The following is a 23,140-nucleotide window of genomic DNA, read 5'->3' as shown; positions in this document are numbered from 1 at the left end:
TTATTTGTGTTCTGTTTTTATCCTGTCTTGACTTTTTGAAGGGATGTAAAACCTTCAGCTTCACTTCCCTTGCCTTTTGTTATGGAGAAACTGATTAGTCCTTCAGACTAACAGTACTGGGGAACTAGGTTTCCTTTTTGGGAACTATGTTTCCTTTTTTAATATTCTTGTACTTTTTAACAATGCACACAGCACCTTACAGCGCAGTGAAATGGGGACACTTTGTATCACTCTAGCTTTTTACACATGGGATTTTTGGTTACCTTTATATGTGCCTAAAGACAAGCTGGTGGCAGTAGTTACATTTTTACTGTTTTTGCATCAATATTGGTGTGCATATTCGCGTTCACCGCATACGACTACTAAACATGGCTAGTGCTCTAAAATTCCTGTGCCACAAGATTTTCGCTTGTTCTTCTCAGGTCACGAAAGTCCTTTTAAGGTCATGGACTTGCCCGGGAAAGCTATAGTTTTCACTCGCTACTGAGACTTTGTATGTGTGTGGCCCAGGAAGGGGAGTGGAACTGTCTAGTTTTAATCTACATCCCTGGCGGCAGTTAGTCTCAGTGTGAGACGCATGTGAAACCAGCAGCTGTCCCTGAATGGCCAACTACTGGCTGTTTGTTTTGAGGCAGATCCATACCACTGACTGGCTTGGACTTGCTTCAGCTTGGATTTTAGATAAGAGGAGGACCCCTACAGATTTCTTCAGATCCTTGCTGGTGCCAAGAATCTCTCAAAGAAGAGCAGCCTTCTGAAGATCCAAAGATGACACCTAACTTGGCCATCCCCCACTCTCCCTACTGCATCGCCATTTCGGTGTGATGCACCTTTCGGCGAGAGTCAGGTGTTGTGTGCCGCAGCTCTCACCGTTGAACTATGTGGCGATCTCTTGCAAACTCAATCATTGGGTTTCGACTGTTTCACGATTGTTTATGGATACTCTGAGTTTAGCATCCAATCTTAATGGCTGGAAAAAACATTGTAGGACGTCGACACATGAAAGATCATGTGCCCTGCAGACATAGGATAGAGATAGTGTTACAGGTATATGCCCCTGTTGACAGTTTCGAATTTGAAAAGACATATGTAATATTCTGTGTCAACCACTAGCTGGCAGCCTATGCAAGGCGTGTGAATCTAAGCAGATTCACAAGCCCCAGAAATTGGTTTTATAGAGGATGTGTGCCAATATTTGACTAGAAGTTTTACTTGCTTAGTGTGTATTTTAAAGGCCTAATAAATTATTGTATATTTTTATATTTACCTGTCTCGGTGGAATTATTGGTATTGCTCTGTGGAGGGTCATTGCAGCCCTAGACCACTCTCAAATCCCAAGACTAAGCCTTGCTGTTCTGCTACCTTATCTTGATTGGGATGGGCTAAAATCTCTGTCTTCTTGTTCTCCATAATGGGGTGGCCTCTCAAAATCTACTGACCCTTGATTGATTTTGTAAATCCGTCTTAACACCTACCTTCATCACACCTGCAGTGCTCACTTGTTCTCCGTCCTCGCCATAGAAATTAGTTCCTCTATTTGCTATGTCAGCGGACATCCTTGTTTTTTTTTATGACAGGAGATTGGGTACTTCCAATATGCGCTATACTGATCTCCAATCAAAATACGTTTTCTAAAACTATTTGTACTCCGGAAGGCGGCCCGGGTGCGAATAGCCATCACTCCCTTGTAAGGGGGAATATGAGGCCGGTAATGACCCTGAGCACTTGCTGAGGGCCACACAAGACTTCAGTAGGCCGAGTCCATACAACCCTGTACACAGGATGACAGCTATATTTGCTGTACAAGCTGTGCCAAAGAAATAGGTGAGGCAGGTAGCCAGTGGAGGGGGAAGAGGGAGGATAAGATGAGGGACAGGTAGCAGGAATGTGGTTTATTTGGGTGAGGTTGAGGTAGAAGGAGGAAGACCAAGAGACCAGGCGGTGGAAGGACGGTGGAGAAGGGCATGGAGGAGAATTGTTGAAGGAATGTGCAAGGTGAGGTATGGGTTAGTGAGAGAAAGTGGTACTTGGGCTGTGAGTGTGTGGAGAAGATTTGAGAATGAGACTGATAGAGTAGGTTATGCATTGTGTTGAGAGTGGAAGGGTGAAAGGAGAGTGACTGAGAAAGGTGTGGAGAGGGTGAGTAGTATCAGAGTAGAACAAGTTACTTACCAACTGGTAACATTCGTTCGACTGGATGTTCTACCAAGGTACTCCTCATCTTTGACATGTTGTGTCCACCTTCAGCTGCTTTGAAGATTCTTCGGCAGAGGGCGCCGTGCGTCGATGGCGTCGAGTCGATGTCCCTCGAAGGCCTACGTCAAGGGTGATGTCATCGGATGTTATAAGTAGAATGGAGAGCCCCGTTGCCTCAGTTCTGTTTTTCCCTCCTCGTGTGTCAAAGGTTTCCCCTTTTCTCACCTGTTTTCTCTGTTTTGCGCAGTCCTTTGTCGGGGTTTTCTTTCGAGCAGTTCGGGTCTTGTACAAGCCTGCTCGGCCGTCTTCGGATTCCAGGATTCGTTCAGCTTCTTCGTCCGGGATCTAGGAACTCCAGGAAGCTTGGAATGGAGGCAGCACACAGAGGCGGTCTGCGCGGAACGTGGAAGAGACAGGGCCAAGGAAGGTAGTAGGAAAGGAGAAGGAGGAAGGTCCGGGAACCAGGAAGCAACACAGTTCAGGAAAACGAACTACGGAGCACGTCAGGCCACAGCGATCGGTAGCGTTGAGACGCGCGGAACCGCAGGGGAGTGGCTAATTTATAGAACGTGCTGCATAGGACGTAAAGGTCGATAGTCTGCGTTCCGTGTAAGTGAATGGGTCAATGGTGACCATGATAGTGGTATAACCTCTGGAAGGTGGCAATTCCACAATGAAGTCTGTAGCTATGATTTCCCAAGGTCTTGTTGGTGGAGTTGGCTGTAATAAAAGACCTGCTGGGTTCTGGGTATCATGTTTGTTCTGATTACAGACGGAACAAGATTGAATGTACAGTTGTACGTCTGTCTTCATCTTGGGCCACCAAAATTGTCTTTGTATTAAACGGAGGGTGTTGGAAATACCACGATGACCGGAGTGAAGAGTATCATGGCAGAGATTTATTATCCTTTGTTGTAGTTTCCGTGTGGGGATGACCAGGTTAGTATCCTTGAACAAGTATCCGTCCTTGATTCTTAAGTCCCATTGATTCTTCTCTGAAAGTCTTTTCCAGAGTTCCGAAGTCTGAGTTTGCACGAAAATCTCTTCCAGGAGGTTGTTTGCTTGAGCTACAAATATGGTATGAGGAAACATCTTGGGATATGTCCGATCCTCCGGAGGTTCATAGTCTGGACGACGAGAAAGTGCATCAGCTATCACATTTTGGGTTCCAGGGACATGGTGAATCTGAAACTGATATTGGGCAAAAAAGATGGCCCACTGGGCTTGGCGACTATTCCTACATTCCAGGGCTTGCAATACTTGCAGGTTTCGATGATCCGTGCAGACATGGACCGGAAATTTGGCTCCTAGAAGTAAATGACGCCACTCTGTGAAGGCTTGACGGATGGCTAGCAGCTCTTTCTCTAGGACGGAGTAATGGGTTTCACTAGGAGTTAATGTCAGAGAAAGGTAGGAGATGGGATGTTCCAAGCTATCCTTGAATTGCTGTTTTAGAACGGCTCCAATGGCGTAATTGGAGGCATCTGTCTCCACTATGAATGGTCGATTAACATCAGGCTGAGCAAGAATGGGAGCTTGTGTAAATTCAGACTTTAACTGTTGGAAGGCTTTCTCTTGGGCCATGGTCCAATGAAAGGGCACATCTTTTTTCAATAAAGGCAATTATTGGTTGGACAATCTCGGAAAATGAAGGTATGATTTCCTATAAAAATTAGCCAAGCCCAGAAAGGATTGTATCTGTTTAACTGAGGCGAAGCTAGGCCAGGATAAAATAGCCTTGACCTTGGACTGATCCATACCGATACCATCAGGAGTACGGACAAACCCTAGGAAGTGAACAGTAGAAGTATGGAAGATGCATTTCTCGGGCTTCGCCAGGAGTTTATTTTCGCGTAAGCGTTGTAAAACTGCTTTCACATGTTCTTCGTGCTTGAGAGGGTCCTTCGAAAATATTAGAATATCATCCAGATAGACAATCACAAAAAGGAACAGCATGTCTGAGAACACTCGATCCATGAAACGTTGGAACACCGCTGGGACATTAGCAAGTCCAAAGGGCATGACTAAGTATTCAAAATGCCCAAAGGGTGTTCTAAACGCTGTCTTCCACTCGTCACCTGCCCTGATACAAATCAAATGATAGGCGCCCCTGAGATCCAGCTTGGTGAACACAACTGCGTCTCTTACTGCCTCCAGGATGTCTGAGATCAAGGGCAACGGATAGCGGCCCTTGAGAGTACATTGATTTAGACCTCGATAATCCAGACACGGTCCGAGTTCTTTAGTGTCTTTTTTAGGAACGAAGAACAGGGAGGCCCCTGATGGAGATTTAGATGGTCGTATGGTGCCATTTGCGAGATTAGTATCCAGGTATTCACGAAGGGCTTTCTTTTCAGGTTCTGATAGGATGAACATCCTTCCAAAGGGAATCACCGCGGAAGGTTCCGTCTCAATAGCACAATCTTCAGGTCTGTGGGGAGGTAAGGCCTGAACAATGGCGGAGGAGAAAACATCGGAAAATTCCTGGTAAGCCTCCGGGACTCGGATGATGTTTGAAACTGAGATTGTGTTCTGATGAGTTGTAGGAAACTCCTTAGATGGTGTAGGATCAAGGTCTGGATGTAAGCAGTGGGACATACAAAACTCAGAACCCACGAACAAGGATCCCGCTGCCCAATTGATATAGAGTTGTGTCTTTGAAGCCAGGGCATTCCCAAAACCATGGGGTAATGGGCAGACTTGATGATGTCAAATCATATCCTTTCTCGATGTTGATTTATAGCAAGCTCGATCTCCTTGGTCTGCAGGGTTATAGGTCCGGAAGAAAGGGGTCTTCCATCAATTGCTTCCACAGGTTGCATGATAGTCCGGGATTTGTAAGGAATATGATGTTGTAAGACCCATTCATGATCTATGAATACCCCCATAGCTCCACAGTCGACCAGTGCCAGGATGGGGTATATTTCTTTCTTGGATGTTGTCAAGAAGGCCTGTAAAATTACCAAGGAATTTTGTCCAGGAGAGTTCAAGGATGGAATAGAGGTGGAGCAGACATCTCTCTCCCGAACCTGCGCTCCGTTTAGGATCGGGAGCTGGCGTTTCCCGAGCGCTGTGGGGGGGGGGGGGGGCAATCGGACATTCTCTTACTAAATGTTTGTCGGATGCACAATACATACATAATCCAGTATGAATCCTTCGCATCCTCTCTTGTGGAGTAATGGGTCCACGGAAGGCCCCTAATTGCATAGGTTCAGGCTCATTGTTTGGAGTAGAAATGCCTTCTGAGCTCGAAGGGGTTCCAATGGGGTTTTTCTGGAGTGGTAACTTGGTTTTCTTCTTTTCTGCCTTTCTCTCCTGAATGCGAAAGTCAATCTGTAGAGCGAGATCCATTAGGGCTTGAAAGGAACCCGGGCGTGCCACTCTGGCTAGTTCATCCTTGATCTCTTCGTTTAGCCCTCTTCGAAATAAAGTAAAACAAGCTTCAGAGGACCAGTCCGCTTCCTTAGCCAGCTGTTTGAAGCGTGTGGCATATGTGAGCAAGTCCTGGGTACCCTGATGAAAGTCGAGTAGACGTTCCTGGGCACTGTAAACTTGTTCCGGGCATTCGAACATGGTCATGAGGGCCTCTATAAAGCCGTCGTAGTCATCCAGGAGAGCATCACCAGAGTTAACCAATGGGGTGGCCCAGGTTAAAGCATTCCCCGAAAGATGCGAGATTATAAAGCCCACTTTAGCCCTGGGCTTAAATGTAAAGTGGACCAAACAAGAATCTAGGAATCCACGAAGGCTCTTTGCTGAACCGTCGAACTTATCAACGACGCTGCCTAGAATTACACTCTCCTTCGTGGCGGAATCACGGGATAACACCAATTGTTTTAACGCAGCGTTTTCCGCCTTTAAGTTTTGCACTTCGGTCGTCGGCTCTTGCATGCCACGCATAAGATCCTGGACGGCCGCTTCCATGTCTGTATCAAGATCGGTCAGTTGGCGTCTCAATCTGTCAAAGGTTTCCCCTTTTCTCACCTGTTTTCTCTGTTTTGCAGAGTTCTTTGTCAGGGTTTTCTTTCGAGCAGTTCGGGTCTTGTACAAGCCCGCTCGGCCGTCTTCGGATTTCAGGATTCATTCAGCTTCTTCATCCGGGATCTAGGAACTCCAGGAAGCTTGGAATGGAGGCAGTACACAGAGGCGGTCTGCGCAGAATGCGGAAGAGACAGGACCAAGGAAGGTAGTAGGAAAGGAGAAGGAGGAAGGTCCGGGAACCAGGAAGCAACACAGTTCAGGAGAACGAACTACGGAGCACGTCAGGCCACACATCGGTAGCGTTGAGACGCGCGGAACCACAGGGGAGTGGCTAATTTATAGAACGTGCTGCATAGGACGTAAAGGTCGATAGTCCGCGTTCCGTGTAAACAGCCATGTTGGGTGTACTACAGCGAGTAACCCCCGCCGTGCCAGGGACCAGGAAGACCAAAAGGGGCCTGATCGATGGATCATGACATCGTGTAGCATAGATGCCCATAAAGCAGGCCTGACCGTACTCAGCCTTGTTGGAACGAAAGCTGTAATAGCATGGGAAATTCTACAGAGGGGTAGGTTGGGAGGGAGATGAGGAATACGTTTGGAGGAACATCCAGTCGAAAGAACGTTACCAGTTGGTTAAGTAACTTGTTCTTCGAATAGATTGTGTCCGCCAACGTATTCCTCATCTTTGACAGACTCCCAAAGCAGTATACACGATTGGAGGAGGGTGAAGAATTTTAGATATGTGTTTCAAAGGGCAGAGTAAAGTACTGCCTTACCAACAGCAACATCCTGAGCATGGGAAGTATCCAGGGAATAATGCTTAGTAAACGTGTGTACTGATGACCACGTTGCAGCCTCAAAGATGTTTTTAATAGGGACACCCCTTTGCAGGGCTGTCGAAGTGGCCATGCCTCTGGTGGAATGAGCATGCAAGCCCTCAGGAGGGTCCTTGCCCGCCAATCTATAGCATTCAGAAATAGTGAGAAATAGAAACCGCCTGTCCTAGCCTGTGTCCTGTATACCCCACAAAGAGCTGGTCATCCACTCTCACTTTGGACATTCTGGAAATATAAAAGCTTAAAGCTCTCTTAGGGTCCAACCTGTGGAGCCTTTCTTCTTCCTTACTAGGATTTGAAGGAGGATATAAGGCTGGTAACACAATTTTCTGACTTAAGTGAAAGTCTGAAACTACCTTTGGTAGGAAGGAGGGTCTCACCCTCAACACCACCGTGTGCTTGTGGAATATATTAACGGGTGGCTTGGAAGAAAGTGCCTGCAACGCGCTCACTCTATGTGTAGGTGTAACAGCAACCAATAGTATAGTCTTAAAAGGTCAACAACCTCAATGGACATGAGTGCAATGGTTCAAATGGAGCACTCGCCAGAAACTTTAAGACCAAATTAAGGTCACAAACCGGAACCTGAAAAGACGATGGCGGGAACACATTTGTGAGCCCTTTTAGAAACTGAGTAACCAGTGGGATCTTGACATAAGAGCATTCCTCAGATGAGCGCTTAAAGATAGAGACTGCTGCTAGGTAACCTTTAATGGTTCCCACCTGAAGACCCTTGTGGGCTAATGAAAGCAAAAAGGATGAACATCCGGGGTCAAACACTGAAAAGGATCAACATTCTTTTCTCTGCACCAGTCGCAAAATGCATGCCAACGGCAACGGTACGGAGGCTTAGTTGCTGGCCACCTGGCCAAAAGCAACGCTGTCATGACCCTTACCCGTGCCCTCACTGGCAAGTCAGCCTTCCAGTTAGGGCCAGGTCAAAGGCCTTAAAATCTCATCCAAGACTCTCCTGGAGTCAGGCTCATAACCATCATGAAGCCCAACATTAGAATGGGACTATTTACTTGGGACTATTTAACTTAGGGGGTTCAGCTAACATGGAGGCACACACATAGCTCAGTTACAAGGAACTGAGCTATGCGGTCTAGTCATTTGGGTGTGGCAGGCCTGGGACTACTTTACCTGGACTACTTTGGGTGTGGCAGGCCTGGGACTATTTTACCTGGACTATTTAAACCGCACCGAAACAGCAGAACATGCTTCGCGTTATTCTGCTGTGGGCAGCGTAATGCTCACCGTGTCCAGTTCTTTGATGCTAGTTTACGTGAAACCAAGGACCTCCAGAGAGAGAAAGAACACTACGAAACTTACGTGGAACAGTATCCTGTCTTCAATCCATCGCCGACTTCAGTTCCACTCACCTGAAGGTACAAACTCCATTATCCGGCACCACATGCAGCCTGGAATACCATAACCTGGAAAGAGGAGAAAGAAAGACAGCATTAGTAAGCGTTTACTCACGTGTCCTCCCGATCGAAGAAAGCCACACAATTCTTACCTGGGTAGTCATCTCCTGGTCAGTATCAGTGCTGGAACATTACGGCGCTCGGCGAGGAACATCCTGACATGCAAGGAGAGAAAAGACACAGGTAAGCAATATAAAAGGAGAAACAGCGCTGTGCATCGCACATTACTCACCGGACAGCTTCGCGCACACCGCGCTTTCGCCTACCAGCCCATGCTCGTCTTCAAACTGCATGACAACACCAAAATACCTTCTCATACCTAAAAGGAAAGAAGCAAGACATTATTATTCAAACTAAAAGAAACATAGGAACTGCATATAAAGACTGTAAAGCAGCAAACCTACGGAGTCACAGCAGGCCTGGATTCCCACAGGGGGGCTTGCACCAGTAAAGTAATTGTTCGCTGCTCGCCCCCCACATCTACGCGCCCCTGCCACGAGGAGCAGGACGGAGAATCCACCTTTTACAATATTAAGGTGAGGAGAAGGCCCAAGGGGGAGGAAGGAGTTGAGGCCAAAGGAGGTGGGGAAAAATATAAAGACAATCTCGTATTGAATCCAGCTCTCCTATATTGCAGACCCATCTTTAACCAGAGGCCTTACCAAGGGACCGGGAGAGGGTTCGAGAGTTGGGCTGGGTGGCGTCCCCGTGGATACCAGGTGAGCGTAACAACACCTCCATCACGTCATTCGGGAGGTCCCAATCCTTATATTTCAAACTTTCACAAACCTTGCATGAAGGTTGCGAGTGTTGACATCTGGATGGAGAACTCGACCTTCCTCTCGCGAGTGAAGATCCTCTCTTTGTGGAAGATGTATCGGGGGATAGATGGACATGTCCAGAAGGTCCGAGTACTACAGTCTCCTGGCCCAATCTGGAGCAATGAGGATTATGTGGGTCCCTAACCGTCTTAATCTCCTGAGAACTTGAGGAATGATTGTTTCTCTCCGCTACAGGTACTGTTTCTATAGCGCCTTTCTCAAGCAGGGTCAATATTTCATGCACAAGGAGCGGATCCGGAGGCCTCAAAGAGTGATTCCCCGAAGGATTGTTCCGAGGCATCGTTATAAAAGAAAGTCAGTAACCGTGGGCTATTGTTTCCAGAGCCCAAGCATCTGAAGTAATGTATTACCATTCTTCTAGATGCTGAGACAGCCTGCCCCCCACTGGTGAGCTGTGACACAAGGCCTCAGAGCGGTTTTGAAGCAGCTGCTGCAGAGGCCGATGGTAAAGAGGCTGCTGCTTGAGCTGGCTTGGCACCTCTCCCTCGTCCACTTCGAGGAAACCTATGTTGGCCTCTTCGATTGGCCATTCCTCTCGCCCTTCCAAATGAGCAGTAGTAGTGAAAAGATCTACCCCTCCATTGCTGTCCACTAGGACGAAAAGGCTGAGGTTGTTGAACAGCCGCACCTAAAGACTTGGCGGCTGCTTTTGAGGTCTGCAACTTCTGAAGGCTCTCGTCAGCCTTGCTGCCAAAAAGATGAGACCCATCAAATGGCCTGTTCAGAAGCCTAGCCTGCACATCAGGTGGAAACCCAGACTTCCGCAACCAAGCACAACGGCATATCCAACTGCTGGTAGCCCTGGATCTTCTTGGTATCTGCAGTATCCAACCCAGACTGAAGGAACTCACACATGGCTTCCTTGCCGTCCTTAACAATAGCCAGGAAGTGGTCCCTTTCCTCCCCTACGGGAATATGCTCTGCCGCCATAGATATGCACTCCTACAGAGTGTACGAAAATGTAGCCAAGGCACAAGTGGAGTTGGCCGACTTCAACGCCATACTGGCAGAAGAAAATACCTTACATGCCCATCCATCCACGTGCTTATCGTCCCCATCAGGGGGGATAGTAAGGTATGCTGCCTGTTTCAAGGTAGTCGTGGCTGCCTGGACCACCAGACTCTTGGGAGTGGGGTGAGTTGACAGGTAGCCGGGGTCGCTACTGGAGGGGCGGTATTTTCTTGTAAGAGACTTGTTGACCGCAGGATTAGTCTTCGGGGTCTCCCAATTCCTGGCCACCCTTTTTTTTGCAGAGCCACGTGGAATGGTAAAACAGGATCTGTAGGTGGACCCTTGTCCAAAATGTCTGTAAAATCATCCTGATCATAATGCACAGGAGGTCTAGACCAGCCCAGATATTCCACAACTCTCAACATAAATTGCTTGTAAGAGGAGTCGGCATGCTCCCCAGGGTCGGGTTTGCCGAACTGCAGCTCAGGAGAAGTGTCTATATCACTAGCATTATGCAAGGACTCACAGAGGTCCTGCATCCTACTCTCCTCTGAAATGAGGCATTCAGGCAGATTAAGGGTCCCAAACTGGAGACCAAAAGGGGCATCATCCTCATCTGAACGTTCCTCCTCCTCAAAAATGGAAGTGAGGGAATTAAAAAAAATAATTTGTCGGTAGAGGGGAACACCTTTTGTCAGGTGTAGTACCAGGAGGCAGCACAGTCGTCGACTTAAGAATTATGAACCGCGTTTTTCAGAGGTTCCACTATCACAGGTAACTATGCCGGGAAAACTGGCACAGACGGCACCGGCGGTGTCAGCATCGACGGTCTGAGCGTGGTGGAAAACCTGATGGGCACTATCGACTGGCGTGGTGCCGATGTCGTCGATGGCTTTGAGGGTTTCGAAGGTATGGAAGGTTTCGATGTTGTCGAAGACCTTAACCTCTCTCCACATCTTGAGTGGTCCTTAGAAACCTTGGGCTCCCGATGTGGATCACACCGTTTACCCGGGCTCGAGGGCGCGTGGGTATACGGCCGAGACCGCTCCCTGCTGGCATTCCACAGAAGGCGCGGGCGGAGCTTTGCCCGGTTTATCAAAAATCTTCAGCATTTCTACATGGAATGCTTCCGATTCTGCTGGCGTCGATTTCTTGGACGGCATCTCACCCTTTTGGGGGTGTCGTTTGAGGAAGATGCCGAGGAAGGCGACCGGCAGTGCCTTCGCCTCGAACGCTTCGACGAGGACGATGAGCAGCAGAAACCACACGAGACCTTCAGCGCTTGGCCTTCTTCCTCTGAGGAGAGTCGCCTCTCGACTCATCGGTCGAAGGCCAAGCAGATCGGGACTTATGGGGCCTGGACAACTTGCCTACCCTGAGCTTCTCCTTTCATTCCCTCAAGACCTTCCCGGTCATAGACTGACACTTGGAGCAGGTATCCGTGTCATGGCCCTCGCTGAGGCACCACAGGCAGACTCGATGCGGGTCCATGATAGACATCTTGAAGCCGCAGTCCCGGCATTTCTTGAATCCGGACCAAGGAGTCGTCAGTGTTGAAGACGAGGACATAGCGAAAACGTGAACAGCAAAGCCTCCAGAAGTACGAGGCGCGCCGAGTTTCACGAAGCAAACACGTTTGCGGAAAAACAGAACTGAGGCAACGGGCGCTGTGCGTTCTACTTATAACATCCGATGACATCACCGGAGGCCTTCGAGGGACATCAACTCAAGCCAATTTCCGAAGCAGCCGAAGCTGGACACAACATGTCAAAGATGAGGAATACATTGGAGGACACAATCCACTCGAAGAGAGGGGTATACATACAGTGTGGACAGGGATAGTAATAGTGTGAAGAGAGGGGTAGTAGTTCAGTGGAGAGATGGGTAGTAGTGCAGCAAGGGGAGTAGTAGTGGTGTGGAGAGTAGTAGGAGGGAGTAAGATCGGAGAGTGGAAATAGACAGTATGGTGGAAAGGAAAGAAGAACAGAAACAAAGAGTAGAAATTGAAAGGGAGTGGAGAAGGAGGGACAAGTAAGAAGGAGAACAGGCAGAGAAAGTCTTAGGGAGAGGAGGAGGGCATTAGAGTTAGTGTGGCCTAGGTGTCTGAAAGTTCCCTATCATTGAACACTACCTTTGGGGGCCCTAGGTTATGGGCCGCCAAAAATGTTTCCTGGGGACTCCAAGAAATGAGGTGCTTGCCTTTAGGCCATCACCGTCAGTCAGACAGCCATTAGATTTTAGGGGTCACCGACCTTTAGTGACAAGCCTGGGGATAAGGGAATACTCATCCCTAGGTTAAATAGAGAAGGTCAGCCCTTAGAGAACCCCTTGAATAATAATCAAATAAAAATACTTGATCCATCTTTTGGAGTTGGTGTGTTCTTCAGGCCATGTGCGATAGTATTTATGCCTTTTTTATGTATTCACAATAACCCTGGCCAACGCACTCCTCTCCCCCTACACCCACACGCATTCTGGGGGAATACAGGAATGGAATATAAGGTGAGAGAGGGGGAAGTAAAGGGAAAAAGGAGGCACATATATGTTTTTGCTTTTAAAGTACATATGCTTTTTTGCTGCTCGTTTTCAAGAAGCACCATGACAGATATCTAGGGTTAGATCTTAACCTATTGGCATCGATACAGTCAATGTAGGTGCTGCCTCTTCTAAAATACTTAATGCTGAGGATGCTGAAAGTGAGGTGATGGTGGATGTGAGCATTTTAGTTTTTAGATACAAATCTCACTTCTCTCACCTTTTCTCATGTTGCCTTCCAAAATCTGTTTATGCCGAAAAACAAAGGTGTAGAACACAGCTTGACAAGTAGCGTAAAATGGTCCATGGAAACCTACATCACAGAAAGCTTTGTTTCCAGCATCTTGGTTACCAATGTATGTGTGCAGCCAGTTGACCAGAAGATCTAGGCAAGCCTTAACGGTCCTAAGAAATATAAAACAAAATAACCCATCATATTAAGATAATACAAATTAAAGAATCACTGGGAACATTTAAAAGATAGTATCTAATTTTGTATATGCTTTTTCAGTCATCACCTTCAGATAGTTACATGATGTATATTTATGGTAAAGATGAAGAATGTACAAATAAATCTTAACTGTTTCCTATTAAAATTTGTTTCGTAATTAAGCTTCTGCACCATTTTAACAAATATCACACATTCAGAATATAACTCTGCATTTAAACAATGACAAAATATGTACATGACAAAGAAATCACTTGTATGGCCTTCCTGTGATAACAGTTTTAAAAATGTTCATTTGGCACTTAACCTATAAATGCTTTTTGGAAGCAATAAAGATGTATTAATGAAACATGCCTGACAAACAGTACTACTACCTGCTGACTCTTTATCCAGGGCACAAGAAGGCATAATAAAAATGTGCAGCTTGTGCTGTATTATGAAGACTTATGGGAGCACAGCCAGACATGTAAATGGAGATTCAGAGACATGGAGCCTCATTACGAGGTTGCCAGTAAGCCGCCAGTAGTAGTACAGTGGATTACCCGCAACCTCGGTTTACCGTTTCCGTCACCCGACATCCCGGTATTACCGGGATATTACAGGCGGCGGAATAACGTTAAGTTCCCATTCCCATGGAGACCCATAGGCCTCCATGTGATGGGAACCTCTGAAGCACCAGCAACGTTGTTAATGGTGCCGGTGCTTCGGTGAATTATCTGCCGGTAGGTGCCGGACTTACCAACAGGTCAGGCCTGCCAGTAGTTCACTGCCCCTAACGGCATCCTCTGAGAATGCTGGTCCGGAAAAGGTGGCGGTACATATTGTTACCAGCACATTTTTCCAGACCGTCATACTCGTAATAAGGCAGATGGCCTTTATTCTGGGTTCCGCGTTATTTTCAAAGGGTGCACATGAAAAAGACCTTTCCTTAAAGACATCACAAACAGACCTTAGCATGACCCATGGGAAACATCCTAGTGCTTCTTTTTTCCCTGTGCATTTTACTGAACAACCTTGCCCCCTCAATGCACAATATTTTGACCAGGCTGCGTATTAAATGTTTCTTCCTGGATAATGCATAGGTTCCATTTTAAGGTTTCCTAAGACTCAGAAAACCATCAGTATGTCCTCCTTCAGGCAAAAGGGTTCCCTGGGTCGCTTCTCAGGTATCGCAACCTGGCAATTATGCAAAGCAGAGTCTGTCTAAGATGAGCAGCAAGCTTTCAAAACAGTTTGATCTTCCTTCCCTCAGGATAACATCTCCAGTACAAAAACTCAGTCTGGGTCTTTCCGAATACAGAGTCAATCTGATGAATGATGCCATGGTGTTTCAATGGCCCCTTCTGATAGGCCACACGTTGGATAATGTCACCCGGGGCTTGAAAGTATTCTTGTTGAGGTTTTAGACTCCTGTGCAGCAGGTTCGAGAGGGCTTCAAAGGTGGTGAGGTAGGGAGTATGTTATTATTATTAGTTTTTATAAAGTGCACGTTCGCTAGAAGCATCATGCGCTGAGAGGACATCAGAAGAGATGGACCTACAGCAGAAAGGTTAAGAGACGAAGAAAGCCAAGATGGCCGGCAGTAGCCCTGATAAGCAATGGCAAGGTGTTCCATAGCTTGGCTGCTGCAATCGGAGCGTGTCGAAACCAGGAAATAACCAGAAGTCGGGCACCCCCAGATTCCATAGAAGGCGCTCTGGACAATACAGAGGGATTTAAAGGTAATCCGCTTCTGAATAGATAGCCAGTGGAGTGAACGCAGGACTGGGGAAATATGCGCCCCATTGGCAGCATTAGTAGCCACTCAAGCTGCTGAATTTTGTAGCAGCTGGAGCCGGTGAATGATATAAGCTGGTGGAGCCAAGAACAAGGAATTACAATAATCAAGCTGGCTTAACACCAGAGAAGATAACACCAAGGGGTGAAGTTTCTCAGGGAGAAAAGGCAAAACTTTTTTTTAGCACCCTAGACTGGAAATAACCAGCTTTACATATCGAACTGACTTGAACTGCAGCTGAAAGAGACTCAGAGAACAGAACCCCCAGGTTCCTGACAAAGGGAGCAGGTAATGGGCAGGAACCAAGCTGTGGGGGCCAACATGCAGAAGACCAAAGTGATGAAGGTGGAGAGGAAAAAGAAGAAACACAAGGAGAAGGACCCACCACCAGGATCACCGTCTTGTCCCCATTAAGCTTCAGCCAGTTGCTCCCCATCCAGTTACCCACAGCTGCCAGACATCCCTGTAACTGAGACGCAGTGTCCGGCTTGGCGGGATCCAGCCGGACGATGATTTGGGTGTCATCAGCATAGGAGAATGATCGAATGCCATGAGACCGGATGAGGAGCAAAAGAGGCTTAACATAGATATTAAAAAGTGCAGGAGACAAGGCAGAGCCCTGAGGGACACCACAGGACAGTTTATTAGGGTGAGAGAGTAATGATCCAAGAGAAAGAGTTTGTCACCTATCTGTTAGAAATGAAGCAAACCAGGAAAGCAGCTGACCAGAGAGGCCGGCCTGGAAGAGACGGAGTAGCAGGGTGGGGTGGTACACAGTATCAAAACCTGCTTAGAGGTCCAACAGAATAAGGGCCCATGTACCCCCCTGATCCACCAATCTGGTCAGGTCATCCATAACCGAGACAAGGACACTTTCCGTGGCCCGGCCAGGGCAGAATCCTGATTGAAACAGATCCAGAAAGTGTGAGTGCTTCAGAAAAGATGTGAGAAGTGGAGGGATCAGAGATACAAGAAGTTTCATCAAGAATGGAAGCAAAGAAATAGGATGAAAATTAGCCAAAATAGAAGGCTCGAGAGAAGGCTTTTTAAGTAAAATAATAACCTGAGATTGCTTCAGTTCTGCTGGTATGAAGCCAATTGAACAAGATGAATAAGTTACTTACCAACTGGTAACGTTCTTTGGACTGGATGTTCCTCCAACGTAGTCCACATCTTTGTCATGTAATGTCCACAGCTGTGCTGCTTCGGAATTTTTTTGGCAGAGGGAGTCCTGTGTCGATGGTGCCGGGTCGACGTCCCTCAAAGGCCTCTGTCGAGGGTGACGTCATCAGATTTTATAAGTACGACGCACGGCGCCCGTAGCCTCAGTTCATGTTTCTTCCCTCCACAACGTGTGCCATAACCGCACACCAAGCCTCCATGACTGCACATAGCCTTGTGGGAACGCAAGCTGCACTAGCATAGGAAATTCTGCAGAGGGGCAGGCTGGGAGGGCGATGCGGAATACGTTGGAGGAACATCGAGTCGAAAGAACCTTACCAGTTGGTAAGTAACTTGTTCTTCGAATGGATTGTGTCGTCCAATGTATTCCACATCTTTGACAGACTCCCAAAGCAGTATCAGTGAATGGAAGAGAGAGAAGAATTTGCATATACCCAATCAGATGTCAGAATAGAGCACTGCTTTACCAAAGGCCATATCTTGACCATGGAAAGTATACAGGGAGTAATGCTTGACAAAGGTGTGGATGGAAGACCACGTTGCAGCATCACAAATGTTTTTAACAGGAACTCCCTGTTATAGGGCTGTGGATGTAGCCACGCCCCTGGTGGAGTGAGCTCCCAAACCCTCCGGAGGGTCCTTGCCAGCCAATCTGTAGCATTCAGCAATGGTGAGGATAATCCACCTGGACAAGGTCTGTTTGGTAACAGCCTGGCCCAATCGGTGTCCAGTACACCCCACAAAAAGTTGGTTGTTCACTCTGACCCTGGACATCCTAGAAATATAAAAGCTCAAAGCTCTCCTAGGTTCCAACCTATAGTCTCTCACCTCTTCCTTACGAGGATGAGGAGGAGGATAGAAAGCAGGAAGTACCACCTTCTGGCTCAAATGAAACTCAGACACTACCTTAGGTAGAAAGGAAGGATGTACCCTCAGTACATCCCTATCCTTGTGGAACACAGTAAAGGGTGGCTTAGACGAAAGTGCCTGCAACTCGCTCACTCTGCGAGCAGATCTAACTGCAATCAAGAAAACTGTCTTGAAGGTCAACAGTCTCAAAGGACAAGAGTGCAAAGGTTCAAACTGAGCACCCATCAAGAACTTCAAGACTAAATTCAGATCCCAAACCAGCACCTGAAAAGGGGACGGCGGGAACACATTTGTGAGTCCTTTTAGAAACTGGGTGATCAAAGGAATCTTAAAATAAGAACATTCTTCAGACGAGCGCTTGAAAATAGACAGCACTGCCAGGTAACCTTTAATGGTACCCACTTGAATACCCTTGTGGGCCAAAGAAAGCAAGAAAGAACGAACCATGGGAATGGAACACTGAAAAAGGATCAACATTGTTACCTCTGCACCAGTCGCAAAACTTACGCCAAGACCTCCATCAGCCATCCGGGAGGTCCCAATCCTTATATCTCAACCTTTCAGAAACCATGCATGGAGGTTGAGAGTCTTGACTTCTGGATGGAGAACCCGATCTCCCTCGCGCGACAGAAGCTGCTCTCTGTGGGGAAGACGGCGTGGAGGACAGATGGACATTTCTAGAAGGTTCAGACACCATGCTCTCCTGGCCCAATCCGGAGCAATTAGGATCATGTGGGACTTGAACCTCTGCTACCTCCTTATGTTATGTTATGTGTGTTTGTATTGCACCGGTAGCCCACAGGCATCAGGGCGCTGGTAAAATATAACAATACTAGACATACATTGGGACACGCCTTAAGCATCCGAACTGACTCTGTATTTCCTAAAATAAGTATGATCACTTGAAAAGGAACCTGAGGAATGACGGGGGCCGAAGTTGGAATGACCAATCCACGACAAACACGTCCCCCAAAGCTCCTCTCTGAGGAAATTCCCTTGAGCAATATGTCTTGCGCTTCCGGTTGGCACCGGTCGCGAACAGATCCACTTGAGGGGTTCCCCAAAGGGCGAGGATCTCCTGAAGGACTTCCTGAGCCAACTCCGACTCGGTGGGTGACCGTGCTGTGCCTGCTCAGAGCATCCACCGCCGCATTCTCCTCTTCGGCCAGATGAACTGCAGAGAGTGAGATTCCCTGCTGTATTGCCCAGAACCAGAGCTGCATAGCCTCCCTGCACAGTGGGAGCGACCCTACACCCCCCTTTTTGTTGAGGTAATGCATGGCCACTGTGTTGTCCGTCATGAACAGGACACTCTTCCCACGTACGAACGGCAGAAAAGACTTCAGGGCTAGCCTGATGGCCCTCAGCTCCAAAAGATTGATGTGAAGTCTGGACTCCGATGGAGACCAACAAACGCTGGTGGTTAGCTCGTTGACGTGCGCTCCCCATCCCGTGAGGGAAGCATCCGTCACTACCATCACCTCTGGCCACGGTTGCCAAAACGGCTCTCCCTTCATCAGATTCCCTTCACTGGCCCACCACAGAACATCCCATGAGACCTTGAGCGGAATCTGAAGGAGATCCGACATCCTGCCCGAGAATTGGGACCACTGCGTCCTGAGAGCCCATTGAAGGGATCTCATCTGCAGTCTGGCCTCCGGCACCAGAAACATGCAGGATGCCATGAGGCCGGGCAACCTTACAAATTCGCAAGCCGGGAGACTCTGGGCATGTTAAAATTTGTCAACCATCTGGACAATGTGATGAGCCCTCACCTTGGGTGGTGTGCACTTCCCCCAAGGATGTGTCCAATACAGCCCCGATGTACTGGAGCTGTTGGCAAGGTGCCATATGCGACTTCTTGAAATTGAGGGAGAAGCCCAGCTTGTGAAGGGAGTGGCATGTGAAGCTGAGATGATCCATGGCCTGTTCAGGAGAAAGCGCTCCAATCAACCAGACGTCCAGGTAGGGGTAGACGTGAACTCCCCTCCCCCTCCTGAGATACGCTGCCACCATCACTATGAGCTTGGTGAAGTCCCTCTGGGCGGAGGTCAACCTGAATGGCAGGACCTAAAACTGAAAGTGCAAGCTGCCAACGGCGAACCTCGGGTATTTTCTGTGCTTTGGATGGCACATGTGTTAGGGAGAATTCTCATTCTATGGCTAATTTCCCTTACCTATAGAGTCCCCCGGCAGCTTTGCTGGATTTGAAGGGTTTGTTTTTTTCTCCTGCTAAGAGGGAGACTCTGTTTTCCCACTCTTAGGCAGATTGCTATGTGTGTTTTAGGCTATTTTTGTGCTTATGGTCTATGGGGTTTTTCTCACCCTCATAGGTATCATCTTTTTACATGTGTGTTACACAGCACCCTCAGTGCAGTGACACAGTGGTGTCATAGTGACCCCCAAACATAGACTCCATACCCTGGGACTGACTACTGTCTCACAGGGCATGTAAAGTCCCCATTGACTTTACTAGTCAATCTTTATGAACTAAACCAGTACAACCCATTTTACTACACTCCCTCTCGTTCCCTTCGTTCCGCTGACCACTTCCTCCTCACTGTTCCTCCCTCCCCTTGTGCCTCCTCCCGTTTCCGCTCCTTCCAACTCCTGGCCCCCCTCCACTGGAACTCCTTACCTCTCTCAATCCGCTCTATTCCTACCTTTTCCTCTTTCCGCACATCCCTTAAATCTCTCCTTCTCCATTCCCCGCCATGATACCCCTCCCTCTTCTCGCTCCCCCTCTCCCTCCCTTTCCCTCTTCCCCCCCTTAAGCCTCTCCCTCCATTTCCCCCACCCCATCCTCAACCTCACCCGTTCCTTTCCTTCTTCCTCCTCCTACCCTCCCTCCCTCTTCCACCTAGCTCTACTTCACTTTTCTCCCCCTTCCCTCTGTCTAATTGCTCTACATACTGTTTTGTTGACTGATTCAAAATTGTAATTTGCTTCTTTTGTTACTGTTATTGTTATATTAAATGTATCCTGTTGTTAAATGTGCAGCGCTTTGCTGTAAAGCGATATATAAGCCTAATAAATACAAATACTATGGAAGCACTGGGAAGGGTTAATAGTTTTTCCCTGGTGTTCATTTTCGAGAGGGTACCATAAAGACCCTCTCTCAAAAGTTTGTGGCTGGTGGCAGTGGTTACTACCAAAAATATTCAACCGCGAATATTTCCCTATGGGATTTTCCCATTGTTCGAGGCTACCACTTTTACTGCACCCTCTAACATACCGCCGGTTTATTTTTATATTAACTTTACTCCGGTAGGTTTTATTTGCCAGAACTTTTATAATAATTCTTTCTCGTGTCTTTCTCCGAGATCCTAACCCAGGTCGGGGACCCTTTGTTCGTCCTTTTAGCAGGCTTCTGCCAAGAAGCCCTCCTTTCGGCGCCACTGAGTCTGGGGTAGACCCATTGTGTGGGAGGGGGGAGTAGGCCCCCTGGACAGGGTAGCCTAAGCAACCCAAGTCGCACACTGCCCTGATAGGCTGGTGGGTCTCCCGCCAGGATGACCACTCCACTGTGTGAGTGACAGCTAGGCTGTATGAATGGGGGTTTTTCTGCATAAAAGCAGGGTCCGGAGGACTGGAAGAGCAAGACGTCGCCATTGGAACTAAGAAGCCGAAGAAGAGAGAAGCCAAAGACATCTGCAACAACTGAACCACCGGTGAAGCCCTGCTGCAGCGTCTCACCACTTTTTTCCACACGACGAGAGAAGATCTTCATCTGCAAGAGCCTTATTGCCTTCAGCTGGTGGGGCCAACCAGTTTGCCAATCGCCTTGCAGGACCTGCCTTGGTCGAATCGCCAGTGCCCTGCACTCGGAGACCGGATAGCCAAGCACCCGTCCACCACGACCGCGATTTAAAGGAGCGTACCTTTTCATCAGTTTCGGCATCACCGCGGCTGGCTTCTTCCCTGGGCAGTGCAGTAACTCGAACCTTCCTCCACGACGAGAGCCTCTCTTCCTCTGCTGGACAACACAAACTGCAGGAACTGCCAGGAACCATCGCCACCGCAGGAGCCGCTTCCACTTTTTCAGGTACATTGTTCCGCCAGGCCTTCTGTTTCGCGGGGTACTGCTAAAGGTGTTTGAAATCCTTTATCTACCTCCTGGGTTGGCCGCCCCTATCAACTAATATTATCTTTTACCTTCTGCACCCTCCTTGAATCGTTAAACCAAAGACTTAACTGCAGCTACTAGAACACTTTGATCCTGGGCACATTGCCCTGTACCACCAACTCTGGCACAGGCCTATTGACTTTGGCTAAATCTGTTACAACTGCCTTCACTAGATTGCTTTTCATCCTCTACTGTGGTGATGCACCAAAAACTCTTACAACCAATCTTCCTTCCCTCTTAAGTATTGTTGCAGTGCCAGTTTGCTCGGTTTTCACCTATGTATGACTATTGCTAAAGTGCTACCTTGCCTAACTTGTTCACAATCCACTTGGGAAGTGTTGCTAGAGTGTGTAAGAGGTTAACTCTGTATAACTTGTCCTTTCCCTCCCCTTTGAGAAATTGTTATGCATTTCTGCTTAGTTTACACTGTGCCATTTTGCTCAGTTTTCACTCTGGCTCAAACTTGTCTACAATTTAATTAGGGAGTTGTGTATACTTTTCTTGACTATTTTAACTTGCTTTAATACTTGTGACTGATGTGTTGAACTAGAAGTGCGTAAAATAAATATATATATTATTTTTAATACAAAGCTTTGGTCAGTGTTTCCTTGTACCATAGTATTGTAGTCCTATTGTATAAACCCTGAATACTGCTCAACTCCCTCTTGTGATAAGTCTGACTGCTTAGCCACAGCTACCAACTAAATCTTTGTGGTACAGACTGATACCAAAGGGGATTTATTGCATATACCTGTAGACTTAAGCTTCTGTAGTGCTCCCTATGGGAACTCCACAGGATTCTGCCTGACAACATGAAATAAGCATCGTGTAGGTCCAATGACACCAACCAATCCTTAGGTCGAAGAGCCTGAAGGACCTGAGAAGGATCTGAGAAAGAGTGACCATCTTGAACTTGTCCTTCCTGAGGAACTTGTTCAAGCGGCGTAAATCCAAGATGGGTCTCAGTCCTCCGTCTTTCTTGGGAATCAAAACATATGGGGAATACCAGCCCTTGTTCCTCTCCGCCACAGGCACTAGTTCAATAGCGCCTTTCTCCAGCAGGGTCAAGATTTCCTGCACAAGGAGCGGATCCAGAATCTTCAAAGAGAGTTTCCCCGGTGGATTGTTGTGAGGCCGAATTAGGAAGGGTAGGCAGTAGCCATGGGCTATTGTTTCCAGAACCCATGCATCTGAAGTAATGGCTCGCCAGTCTTCGAGATGCTGAAACAGTCTGCCCCCAACCGGTGAACAATGAGACCTGGCCTCATAGCTGTTTCGGTGCCTGAGGGCAAAGAAGCAGCTGCTTGAGCGGCTTTGGCACCACGCCCCCGTCCACCAGGAGGACCCTTACGGTGTTCCCTTTGACTGGCCACTCCTCTCGCTCAACCAAAAGAGCAGTAACAAAAGGAACCCCTCCACTGCTGTCCCGTAGGACGAAAAGGCAAAGGTTGACGCACAGCTGCGCCCAAAGATTTTGCAGCTGCTTTAGAGGTCTGCAACCTCTCAAGGCTCTCGTCAGCCTTGCTGCCAAACAAATGAGAGCCGAAAAAGGGCATGTTGAGAAGACGGGCCTGCACATCCTGTGCAAAGCGACTTCCGCAACCACGCAAACCTGCGAATCATGGTGCTCGCAGCCATGGACCAGCTGACACTATCTGCCGTGTCCAACCCAGACTGAAGGGATTCACAAATGGCATCCTTGCCATCCTGCACAATAGCAAGGAACCCATCCCTTTCTTCCCCTTCGGGAATATGCTCAGCCACCAGAGAGATACAATTCCACAGAGTGTGCGAATATTTGGCCAAGGCACAGGTGCAGTTGGCCGATTTAAGGGCCATACTCCCAGCCAAAAATACCTTGTGTGCTGTTCTGACTTGAGTGTCGTGTGGACCATTGAGACCTCCGTCCCCAAGTCACGCACAGGGGAACAAGAAAGCACCCCGCTGTGCGTCCTTTGGAGCCACA

At 47.9% G+C, this 23,140-nt stretch overlaps 1 protein-coding gene across 3 annotated transcripts in view; it reads right to left on the bottom strand.

Moving 5' to 3' along the window:
* The window catches only part of RRN3 (RRN3 homolog, RNA polymerase I transcription factor), a 1,004,740-nt gene that overhangs the window by 274,066 nt on the left and 707,534 nt on the right, over window positions 1-23,140 (bottom strand). For all 3 annotated transcript variants that reach the window (XM_069645599.1, XM_069645600.1, XM_069645598.1), the window contains exon 14: window positions 12,992-13,176. In XM_069645599.1, the coding sequence (XP_069501700.1) occupies window positions 12,992-13,176 (185 nt within the window). The remainder of the gene's footprint in view (window positions 1-12,991; window positions 13,177-23,140) is intronic.

Source organism: Ambystoma mexicanum, chromosome 2p (genome assembly GCF_040938575.1).
Source record: "Ambystoma mexicanum isolate Mex_15411 chromosome 2p, UKY_AmexF1_1, whole genome shotgun sequence".
Lineage (NCBI taxonomy): Eukaryota > Metazoa > Chordata > Amphibia > Caudata > Ambystomatidae > Ambystoma > Ambystoma mexicanum.
Note: the sequence above shows the minus strand (reverse complement) of the source record. Positions and strands in the feature narration are given on the sequence as shown.